A 12,704-nucleotide genomic window follows, 5' to 3' on the forward strand; every position below is an offset into this window, starting at 1 on the left:
CAGGGCCTGATGAGTGATACCCAGGTTATCACGGAGACAGTTGAGCAGGATGGTGTGGTTAACCGTGTCGAAGGCAGAAGAGAGATCGAGTAGGATGAGGACAAACGGAATGTTAGAGTCAAGGTTGGAGAGCAGGCCTTCACGGATGTTCAGGAGAGCAGTTGCAGTGCTTCTGGCAGCTCTGAAGCCAGACTGATGATCAAGGAGACAGCCAACATAGTCGGAGTGAAGGTTAAGCTGGGAGATGGCCAGCTTTTCCAGGAGTTTGCCCAGAAAGGGAGAAATGGAAATTGGGCAATAGTTAGCTGGAAGGATCTGCTGTGGGTTTCTTGAGAAGAGGATGCACTAAGGAGTGCTTCAGAGGGGAGGAGAAATATCCTGAGGCAAAGGAGTGGTTGCAAAAGTCGGCAAGGGCCGGAGCGAGGATGTCAATGTGGTCCTTAATGGTTTTAGAGGAACAGGGATGAACCTGTTTTGACGAGGCTTTCATAGATCAGACTTGTCTAGCATCCTCATCAGGGGAGAAAAGAGGAAAGGATGAGAAAGGGGGAGGAGGGGTTTCTGAGGGAGGGTCAGCGAGCACAGATGGAGAGGGGAGAGGAGGGGAAGAGGAGGAGAGGGTGGACAGGATGTCCTAGGTTTTTGAGATAAAGTGAGAGGCAAGGGAATTGCAAAGAGCCTGGGTGGCAACAGAAGGGGTAGAGACTGCAGCAGGGTTGGCCAGCTCCTTGCAGATTTTAAAGAGTTCGGCCAAGTTGTTAGATGCCGCCAAGACACAGGCTTGAATGTGGACTCTCTTCTTGGTGTGGACAGAAAGTCGGTATTGCCTTTGGAGCAGGCGACAGGCCAGTTTGTCAGAGGATGAAGAAGAAGCCCTCCATTTCCTCTCAGCCGCCCTACACTTACGTTTAAGTGTAGCTAGGTCAAAGTCACACCAAGAATTAAACTTGTCTTTGGACTTCAGGCGGATCCTCATAACAGGGGCAAGAACATCAAGAGTATCAGAAATAGAAGAGTAGAGGAGGGATAGGGCTGTGTCAGGGTGTGAGTCAGCCTGAGGAGGAGGTTAGAGCAAGACGTTGGCAGCAAAAGCCTCAACTGACACATGCTTCATGGGCCGGATATCCGAGAAGGTAGGTGTCAGTGTTGGGGTAGGCTTGGCTTTGGGGGAAGAGAGTGAGAGATGAGAGGAGAGGAGGCAGTGGTCACTCCAGGAGAGAGGAGTGGTCAGAGGGATCGAGAGGGGGAGGCCAGAGGAGATCAAGACATCAAGTGTGTGACCTGCAGAATGCGTCGGGCCAGAGGGGATGATAGGGAGAGAGAGAGGGAACTGCAGAGGTCACGAAAGAGCAAAGATGAGGGACAAGGAGAAGTGAGATGGAGGTTGAGGTCACCAAGGAGGAGGAGTCCAGTGGTTGAGGTCAGGAGGGAGGAGGAGATGTCAGCCCACTCAGAGAAAGGATGTGATTTGACCAGGGGGTTGATAGAGAGTAGCAACAGTAAGAGAGTGGCTAGGAGAGATTGATAGCCTGCAGACAAGGCATTCGAAAGAGGGGTAGATCTGAGTGGGAATGATAGTGGCAGGAATCCACTCAGGAAAGATCAGGGCTACATCACCACCGGGCTGGGTGGATCTGGGACTGGAGAGGATCTAGTAGCCATCAGGGAGGAGAGTGTCAAAGCTTGTGACAGAGCTGCCCGTGAACCATGTCTCGTTAAGACCAAGGACATCAAGGTCCAGCTCTTCGAGGAGGTGGCAGATGTCACAGGAGTGTTTGACAGCAGAGCGAGAGTTGAGAGTGGCAAGATGAAGAAGGTTGCCAGCCTCAAAGACCTTCCAAGGAGGGGTACAAATCAGAGGTACGCCCTGCGGAGGAGTGGAGGTAGCCAGAAGTGGGGCAGAGGAGGAAGGAGGAGTGGACAGGGTAGCGAAGGAATGAGAGGAAGGGACAGCAGGAGATGAAAGGAAGTTGATGAGGCGAGGGAAACTCCTATCGAAGAGGAGGAGATTGGCCTGAGGACCTTGGACCAAGACAGTGCCATTTAGATAGACATTAAGGATGACTCTGGAGGACTCAAAGGAAGCCATGAGAACTTCCCAGCGGGTGCCACCATTAAGGAGGAGGAGACAGGACAGGGCACAGAGATCATATGCGGGGTCTATAGATCTGGCGAAGGAACAACAAAGAGGATGTCAGTGAGGGTCTGTCGGGAAGAGGCATTGGAATAGGTATCAGCGATAGGGAGACCCAGGTTAGAAGCCAAGATACCCTTTTTAAACAACTTCTTTCCAGACTTAGTGAGAAGGGAAGGATAGTTGATAGAGAAGCAGTTGGAGTAGATAGGAGAAACAGAAAGCACCATGGGTGGGAAGAGACAGTAGGCATAGGGAGGAGTAAACAAGTACAGCGGTATGGAAACAGTCACTGGGCTAGCAGTTTACATCAATGGGCAAAGTTAAATGCAAACTTACACTAGGTTTGACTTTCAGGTTAAATGTAAGGCCTTATTTTTGCGGAAATAAAGTAGGAGTGAGATGGTGAAGGTCAGGGGCAGAGGAGGAAGGAGGAGTGGACAGGGTAGCGAAGGAATGAGAGGAAGGGACAGCAGGAGATGAAAGGAAGTTGATGAGGCGAGGGAAACTCCTATCGAAGAGGAGGAGATTGGCCTGAGGACCTTGGACCAAGACAGTGCCATTTAGATAGACATTAAGGATGACTCTGGAGGACTCAAAGGAAGCCATGAGAACTTCCCAGCGGGTGCCACCATTAAGGAGGAGGAGACAGGACAGGGCACAGAGATCATATGCGGGGTCTATAGATCTGGCGAAGGAACAACAAAGAGGATGTCAGTGAGGGTCTGTCGGGAAGAGGCATTGGAATAGGTATCAGCGATAGGGAGACCCAGGTTAGAAGCCAAGATACCCTTTTTAAACAACTTCTTTCCAGACTTAGTGAGAAGGGAAGGATAGTTGATAGAGAAGCAGTTGGAGTAGATAGGAGAAACAGAAAGCACCATGGGTGGGAAGAGACAGTAGGCATAGGGAGGAGTAAACAAGTACAGCGGTATGGAAACAGTCACTGGGCTAGCAGTTTACATCAATGGGCAAAGTTAAATGCAAACTTACACTAGGTTTGACTTTCAGGTTAAATGTAAGGCCTTATTTTTGCGGAAATAAAGTAGGAGTGAGATGGTGAAGGTCAGTACCGAAATGACTAAAATTAGTCAATGACCAGGAGAGCTGAGAATACATGGCAGTCAGGAGGAGGTTACTAACCAATGCAGAGTAAGTTGGCAGAGTCATGGTAGTCTTATAGCCCAGGCATAGCAACCTCAAGGAGGGTTGAGATGTGTTAGAGGATGGATGGTTATGAAGCAGCCTGTCAGCGGACTGGGCAGCTGACAGGGCCTTAGTCGTGGGCCTTTTTTGCTGGTGCCGGCTCCCGCCTCTCGGTGGCCCTGGCTGAAGTTACCACAAGGAGCCACCAGATGGTAAGAAAGGGGAAGCCATCTTGGAGTTGAGCATTTTAAAGGGCAAACACAACGACAATTGAAAGTGCACACGTGCACAAATGTTCAAGTTCAAAAGGAAAGACTTTACTCCAAAATAAAAGTGCCCAATGGAAAAAGTTCAAAGTACCAGGGGATTGTTCCTTTCCCCTACGATTGCTCTTCACTGTGCTTTATACTTTTAGGGATATCAGTTTTCTTGAGTTTCTCTGGTTCAACAAAATAAATAGTATGCAAAACATTGTGGCTGTTGGTTTTAATCTTGGTAGGATACGTGGTGTACTCTCCTGCCAGGTTTCTTCTCCTCTTTATATGATTTCAATAGTCTTTGGCTATTCCTGGTGTAGCCTTATCAGGACTTCCTTATCGGATGTATTTTAAACACCAGTAAACTTGACCTTACCTGGTAGACTCTCCTGCCAGGACTTCCTCGTATGAATACACGTGTATCTTGCATCTGCCTGGTATACTCTCCAGCCAGGGCTTTCTCATTTGAACACAACTAAGTTGCAACTGTCTGGTATACTCTCCTGCCAGGGCCCTCTCATATGAAAACACTTGCAAATTGCATCAGCCTGGTATAGTCTCTTCCCAGGACTTCCTCATATGAACCTACTTGTGACTTGCACCTACATGATATACTCTCCTGCCAGGCCATTCTCATAGGCACACTGTGCACTCTTGTAAACTTGATAGTCTCTTATATTTCTTCTGTTCTGTCTCTTTAAGAAATATCAAATCTCTTGTTCTTTCTAATATGCTTCATTCACTTTTTTTTCAAACAATTTCTATTGATTTATGAACAACAGTGTCACTTTCAGACTCATATCATTCACATGACAATGTATGGCGGATTGCGTCTCTCTGTTCCCCGCTTCACTTCTTTTTGCCTTCGGTATGCTTGCCTAAGCGCCCTGGTGTCCCTGCTTCCCTTGAGTGGACTCCGCTTTCTGTAGAGTACATTGACTCTCCGGCGGCAAACCTACAGTGGCTCTTCAGTGTACCACATTCAATCTAGGTCTTCGCCTGTCACAGGTTTCCCCTCTTCTCACCTGTTTCTCTGTTTTGCGGAGTCCTTTGTCGGGGTTTTCTTTCGAGCAGTTTGGGTCTTGTACAAGCCCGCTCGGCCGTCTTCGGATTCCAGGATTCGTTCAGCTTCTTCGTCCGGGATCTAGGAATCTCCAGGAAGCTTGGAATGGAGGCAGCACATGGAGGCGGTCTGCGCGGAAAGCGGAAGAGACAGGATCAAGGAAGGTAGTAGGGAAGGAGAAGGAGGAAGGTCCGGAACCAGGAAGCAACACAGTTAAGGAGAACGAACTACGGAGCACGTCAGGCCACAGCTATCGGTAGCGTTGAGACACGCGGAACCGCAGGGGAGTGGCTACTTTATAGAACATGCTGCATAGGACGTAAAGGTAAATAGACCGCGTTCCGTGTATACGGCCATGTTGGGTGTACTACAGCGAGTAACCCCCGACGTGCCAGGGACCAGGAAGACCAGAAGGGGCGTGATCGATGGATCATGACATCACCACCTCTGCTCCATGGTTTCTGTGCCTCTCACAGTTACCAATTTATCCTGGGCTTCTCTGGATTCAGGCGGCGTGGAGGTGGCTGTTCGGCACCTGCGCACCTCAGAAAGTCTTCCTTCTTCCTCTTGCTGCATCTCTGTAGCGTACTATCTACTGCAGTCTGCTCTCTTCGGCCTCTTCTGTGAGCTGGCTGGCTCTACAGATCTCACACCAGCCCAGAGTTCCCTAGGTCGGCACTGAGTGTAGGACTTCTCGAGCCAGCGTCTGCATGTCAGCAGGTACAGTGGTTTAAATGCCCTGGTATCAAGTATGCGTTTGCAACTAGAGCACAGCTTATGCACTTGGTTTCCATTGATCTTCATTCCTCAGCATAGCTTTCTCTTTAGAGTACGTTTGTACTCAGGGAAAGAAAAGTCAGTTTGTGATGACTTGTATGCAGCGTATGGAAAAGGATTCTAAACTAAAAGTGGCATACCAGGTTTTGTCCGATGATGTTGTGCCAATCCCCTGAGGGGTGCCACCACCCCATGTGATCCTCCCTCATATAGCCACCCCCAGTGTCAGAAGCAGGTAGCGGCTTCCATCCCATGGCCACATGGGGAGAGGTCATTGTTGGTTAAGGAGTGATGACACCATTGAATTAATCACAGAAGCTAGAACAAGTAGCGATGCTATGCTAGAGAGGGTAGCAATCGGAGGCTGGTCACTGCAACGCAGCTAAGGATATCAAGTTAAAAGTCAAAATTAGATTTTGTTTCGGTCATAAAAAAACATAAAAGCAATATAACAAGGTAAATGTTTACTCTGAATAACTGAACATTAAAATAATCATAAAAAACAACACTCATTAAAACAAGCGTGTTATAAGATATGCTAAATTAAAACTTCACAAACCAGATGAAACCCAATCATAACATTTTAATTCAAAATGCAAGATCTACAATAAAAGAAAAACATGCACCATACATGTTAGACCCTTATCGAAGGGTGCAGTTTGTAAGTCCAAGAATGTGACTGTGAAAATGAGAAAGCTAAGATCATGCAATCATGAAAAAGGGGCCTTTTCGGGGATGCAATTTGAGTGGAATCCTCAGCACAAGAGTTACTAAAGCGCCACAAAGCTTGTGGGATTTGCATTTTACATTTGCCATGGCAGAAAGCAGTAACAGTGCATCTAACAAAGCAGCAAAATAAGAGCCATTAAATATGGGTGTGCCATCTGACGTCTAATAGCCATGTTGCTACCATAGTATGTCATAGTCGTGTCAAAGGCACAGCGGGAATCAATGTAAAACATAGCAGATTTAACCCTTGGCTAACTACAAGCATGTGTGATGGGGGGGGCGTGGCTTGAGCAGCCATGGAGTAGGACGTGCTTCCCGTGTAGCTCCGGAGGATCCGACAGATGATCCGTGAAAACTACCTTTGAAAGTGCGCCATTGGTTCCAGAATTGATCACACACGCATGGGAATGTATGCTCTGCTCATTGTATAAAGATCGAGAGAATCGTAAGCGGGATTCTGGAGAAAATGCTTGACGAACGACGGCGGCTGTTCGGTCCATTGTCACACAAGATGGCCGACGACAAAGGGAAAGAAGCTAGGGCACCCGAAGAGGACGAATAGAGGCGGCGGCCACGGGGAAAGAACGACGATGGCGAAGTGAAGACGGAGCGAAACCCCTGGGGCGGTGGTCCTTGGGTCGCGAAGGCTTGGGTGCTGGCCCGGACGGCAGGAGCCCGAGGGCAACAGAGGTGTGAAAAGGCAGGCCGCACCACGACAGGCACTAGAAGCGCTCGCTAGGCATTGATGAGCAACTAGCAGCGGTGAGAGGAGGTGGATGTCGCGACTGCCTGAAGATCACCACAACAGCCGATGAGAGCGGAAAAGACGGTTGGGGAGACAAGCGGACGCTGAATTGTAATAGGGAGGCCCAGCGAAGGCCGGAAAATGGCGGCGCGAGGGGCCGTGGGCAAGAATAAGAACAAACAACCCACAATGGATATTTTTGCAAAAACACAACAGTCTCCTGCGGCCATCGCACCCAAAGGCCCGATGGCACAAGCTGAGGGCATCATAGCGGCTGATAATCATCAGATTTTAGAAGCCATTACGGAGCTGAAAGAATCTTGGGGGGTTGCGATGTTGGACCTGCGCACTTCCCTGGAGGCGAAAATTGAAGCAGTGGGCATTGAAGTCTCCCTGCTGAGACAAGATGTCAGGGGACTGGCGGAACGCACAAGCAGCCTGGAAGGTGCGGTGAAAACTAACACGGACACCAGCACCAACAATGCAAAGGAGATCCATGTCCTTAAGCAACAGGTGGCCAACTTGGAGTCTCGAGCAGAAGAAGCAGAAGGGAGAGCGAGGAGAAACAATATCCGCGTGGTGGGTTTGGCCGGAGGGTGAAGAGGGCCAGGACCCGACTGATTACATTGAGAACTTACTCCTACAAGGAATTGGGGCCGGCACACTCTCACAGGGATTTGTAGTGGAGCGCGCACACAGAGCCATCATGAGGAAGCCGAGACCAGGGGCCCCTCCACGAGCGATAATCGCCAAAATACTGAATTACAAAGACTGCGAGAAAATACTGCAGTACTTTCGAAAAGGTGGAATAATCGAGAGGGCCTCGAGCACTATCACGGCATACCTGGATTATGCTATGCTGGTCCAAAGGCAGCGGTAAAGCTATGTAACCATCAAAAGGAGGCTGCGGGCGGCTGAGATAAAATATATGTTGCTGTACCCTGCGAAATTGAAGGTGGTGCATAAGAGCAAAATGCATTTTTTTGACACTCCTGAAGAAGCAACAACATGGCTGGATCTGCAGGGCTGCCCGGAACAAGACACGGAAGAGACCCAAGATGGATGCGATAAGTGAGACTTATCAGATACCGAAAAGATTGGATACAGGTAGGGAAACGCAGGAACTCATTTCCAAAATTCATCAGGCCCTCTTGGAAGAGCAGGGGGGAATACATGATACGCATAAGAAGAAATGGGAAAAAGACCTGGGAATGGACATGGAAGCGGGACAGTGGAATAAATTATGCGTAAACGCGCACACCGTACATTGGTAGCTTGCCAATATAAACTCCACAGGCTCAAACTTCTATACAGGTGGCAGGGTCCCGATTAGGATATCAAAGATGTTTCCAGGGGCAGACCCCCACTGCTGGAGGAAATGTGGGCAAACGTCAGATTACTGGCACGTGTGGTGGGGGTGTGACAGGGTGCAACAGTTTTGGAAGGAAGTTCAAGAAAAGATAAAGGGCCTGGAGGGGGGTAGAAAGGAGGATGGACCCCTTGCTAGTGCTGTTCAGGGTGCAACTGGAGGAAGAGGGAAACTGGGTGAAACTACCGCACATGCTGCATTACTTATTGTTGGCGGCAAGAGTGTGCTTGGCAGGGGGGGTGGAAGAGGGAAGGTCTCCCGAGGGAAAAAGTGTGGGCTTTGAAGGCCCTAGATGTGTACAGAATTGAGGAACTAACAAGACAAGTGCATGGCCTCTCCACAACAAGGGCAATGGAGTGGCCCCCCTTTCTTGAAAGGTATGACCTGGAGAGACGGCGGGGAAAGAGGAGAGGGAGCAAATACTGGGACAGGAGAGGGGAGGCAAAAAGATAGATCAAAACGCCACATAAGGGCTGAACATCCGGACCGAGGAGGGGAGGACTGATGCAAGAGAAAGGAGGGGAGGGCAAAAGTAGGGAAGCACCCAAAGCTGGGCCCTGTGAAGGAAAAATCGACCTCATACCCAATGAAGTGGCAAGGACGCATGATAGACAATGGCACGATTGGACAAATTAGATGGACCATCGATTAAGAAGGCCTCCTGGCGCTCTAATCCCGAGACTGTTGTAGATGAAAAAGGATTATAGGGGGATATGTGGGGCGGGCACGGGGGAGGGTGGGTGATACGATCAAGTTTGAAAAGTTCATTGGTTAAAGGGAGAAATATATTAAACTTTACTTGATGTACCTCTAACAAAAAAGCAAAATATTGCTGACATATGTTGTACCATTCAAAGTGCATCAATAAAACTAATTTGGAAAAAAAAAAGAAAATAGAGCATCAAGATATGCCAACGTTCGCAACAGACGATAACAATTTCTCATATTTAGTTAACCGATAATTAGAAATGCGCTGTGTTTTCCCATTCAAAAGTAACGCCACATTACCTGAATGACCTAGGACTAAGGAATCAACTTGTTCTACTAATAACGCATTACAGTAACTGAACGTGAACAAGGCGACAAAGCCCAGCACAACCATATTCAGTGCTGCACCATAAGACGCAATAGGACAATGCTTGCCAAAACGTATTTCAGTCAAGACTCCCAAAGCGAAACAATCTGTTCATCAAAATACAAATGACATTTGCATTTCATAATTTTATTTTTAGGTTTGGAGCATGGGTATCTGGAGAATCGCATTAATTTGGGATTTAGACAAGTATCTCTCCCCACCGAAGAGATCGTGTCCTAACTAGTACACTCAGGCTTGATATAATTTAAGCTTTTGATTCAAGGATGTATGACCTTCCAAAGCAAGAGCTGTTATCAAGCTGAGAGAATCTTGTTGACAAGCTTCTAGTAAGTGGAATACCAGAAGGAAGTTGTCTAAATATTTGGTCATAATCAAGCCCCCATGTAAACACAAATGAATCAAGATCTTATTTCAACATTTGAGAAAATGGGATTGGGCTCTCTACGAACCTGAAGGGTGGGGCTGTGGGGTAGGGTGTATGGGGGAGTGGTGTAGGGAGTATGGGGTGATGGGGTAGGATGGATGGGGTAGGTAGGGTGGATGAGGTGGGGCGTGTATGGGCGTGGGGGGTGTAGTAGGATGTATAGGGGTGGGGTGTATGAGGAAGGGTGTATGGGGTGGGTTGGGTATGGTATATGGGGGTGAGGAAGGGTGTGTGGGGGTGTGGTGGGTAGGGTGTATGGTGCCGGGTAGGGTGTATGGTGCCGGGTAGGGTGTATGGTGCCGGGTAGGGTGTATGGGGGTGGCGGGTAGGTTGGATTGGGCCTTAGATGGTAGGGTGGTGGGTAGAACAGGTGGGGGGTAGAGAGAGCAGGGGTAGGGAGAGCAGGGGTAAAAATCATGAACAAAGTAGCCTCAGGAGGACTTGTCAAAAGCAGCCCAAAATACGCCAAACAAAACCCAACCAGCACACATAATGGGGATGGGGTGGGTGGGCGTGCTGGCTGTAGTAAGGCAGCTTCAAGAGGACAAAAACACAGATCTGCAGTCAAAAGTAGCACAAAGTAGCCAAACTGGCTTAAAAAATAGCCCAAAATGGCCTAATATGAAATCACTTCACATGTGGGAAATGGAAAGACTCCCATCTGACTTACTTTTTAGAAAGGTGCTGACCGAAGCAATATTGTCATAGAAGTTCTCATTGCCACCAGATATTCTCCGTTCAGAAACTCCATTCCCTCTCTCTAAAAACATGTTTGTTAATGTTGTGGCGCAAGTACCACAAACATTTGCCAAAACCAAAAAAGGCACACAGCTCGAGTTGGGACAAGAGCAACCCAATCCACTGGAAGACTGAAAACTAACAGTGGATAGGATCCACATTTTTTTTCAAAATGTGTTTAGCCACTGAGCATTTTTTGTTAAACGGCAGACCCCCTGTTATGGGCTCTGGTAGGGCTGGACCCCTTCCTGCATGTTTGCTCTGAATGCACACAGGAGTCGCCCCTTTTATTGGAACAATGACATGGTGCACCACGTGTCACCAAACATTTAAGACGGCACAATCACTGGGAGGGGCGGTCAACCACAACACCCCCTAATTCAGTGTAAATTCTGCAACTTTTTGGCCTATTTGTCAGCCATTTTGTCTGACCCAATTGCCATACTGCATAAACTATTACATGTACAGGCCACCACTAATTAATAGTTAATTAGGATTTTGAGGTGACAAAACAATACGAAGTGTGTGACGAGCAATTTTTGGGAACCTTCCATGAAACATAAACAAGCATATGTGTGCATTTCTTTACCAAACAGTCTTGCCTTTTTTTAAAGTTCTTCCCAGTTATTAGTGAATTCATTTAAATGACCTGTCCTGAATTCTCACTTGTAAGGACAATATTTTGCATTAATTTTTGAGGGTGCTTTGAAGGCATTATCCCATTTGTGGACTGTGTCAATTCAACGACTATCTTGATTGACACCCACAATAAAAAATAACAGGTTGTAGAAACATTAAATACACCACAATATAAATTCATCTAGAGAATGCGGGAATGCCATTCAAGGTTTACTGAACAGTAAAATGAGCCAAAGAGTAAACACACAATAAGGTAATTTAAATGTATCATTACACACTATTGCATTATTACACTACGTGCTAGACAGTGCATTCTATTCTACAAGTGACCTTGAGTGATTTAGGTCTTACAACAACGGATCTTTGTATGATCAACATGCGGTATGAGATTGACAGTTTAAAACCACAACAAATAGCAGCAAAGGTATAATTTCTTTAGGATTTCATGAAACGTTGGGTATTTTAATTGCTTGATGTTTATAGTACTGTACTCATTTGTGGATGTTGTATGTTTTCATTTTATACTCCCAAAACTGATCTGAACACAAGGCACAGTATAGGGTGTAACTTGAAACATGCAAACACAAGAGAGAAAAACATTCAAAATAAAAATATATTTTACACCGTAACTCACCTGTCCAAGTTTCTTTCCACTTTTAATTTTAGTCTACACGGCTCCGTTAATAAACTACCCCCATTCTGTCTGACAAAGTATGTTGGGAAGGTCAAATCTGTAGAAATATTTTGAACAGCATCTGCATGCTCTCTGGGATATCTGTCTGCAGCGAATATGTCCATGTCCTGTAGATCAAGTACAATGCAGTCTAACAGACACACAAGTTCTTCTGTAAGAGTAAACATTGTAGTTACTAAAGTACATATGTGAAACCGAAGCAGTGGTTTTAATATTTTAACACATTCTGTGTATCTGTAAACAGTACCAAATAACTTGCTAAAACTGTTTTAGTGTAGTACAATCCCTATTCAGTCACATAACATTTATTGTTTAGAAATCTGAGGCTGAACAACTTAAAAATAGCAAAGGCAGGGTGAATGCACTACCACATGTGAAACCTCCAATATAAATAAGCAAACAAATGCAAATGTTAACAAGACAAGCCCACATTGAGCCACTTCATCTTGTCATGTACTAATGGGGCAAATATACTTTGTTGTAACAGGCACATCTTGGATTAGAAATGAATTAAAGTCTAAAGTGTGGGAGTATAATCTGAATCGCCAGGGATATATTTTGTGTGATTTAATATAAGTGTGTGTTTACATGTGTTTGTAATGATCATTTTTTCACCAATGCTACAGGAAATAGCCAAATAGCCATAACTGCTTTTCAATATATGTTTATGTCAGAGAACAATTTATAAAACATTTGAAAGCAAGAATACAATGAATCATTACAATTGTACATGAATACATTAAAAGACAATGCAGGAATGATATAAACCACGTATATAAAACAAAATTGGTTGCAAGGGTTACACCTATCGTCAAAACAGTGCAGAATAAAGTGAAATGTTCTTATATCCTGCCTAACGTAACTGAATACTATCAGCTATGATCATTGTATCT

At 46.4% G+C, this 12,704-nt stretch overlaps 1 protein-coding gene across 1 annotated transcript in view; it reads right to left on the bottom strand.

Moving 5' to 3' along the window:
* The window catches only part of VPS13D (vacuolar protein sorting 13 homolog D), a 3,263,180-nt gene that overhangs the window by 2,193,141 nt on the left and 1,057,335 nt on the right, over nucleotides 1-12,704 (bottom strand). Inside the window, exon 27 of the mRNA XM_069610908.1 lies at nucleotides 11,752-11,962. Coding sequence (XP_069467009.1) covers nucleotides 11,752-11,962 — 211 coding nt within the window. The remainder of the gene's footprint in view (nucleotides 1-11,751; nucleotides 11,963-12,704) is intronic.

This window comes from Ambystoma mexicanum, chromosome 8 (genome assembly GCF_040938575.1).
Source record: "Ambystoma mexicanum isolate Mex_15411 chromosome 8, UKY_AmexF1_1, whole genome shotgun sequence".
Taxonomy (NCBI): Eukaryota; Metazoa; Chordata; class Amphibia; order Caudata; family Ambystomatidae; genus Ambystoma; species Ambystoma mexicanum.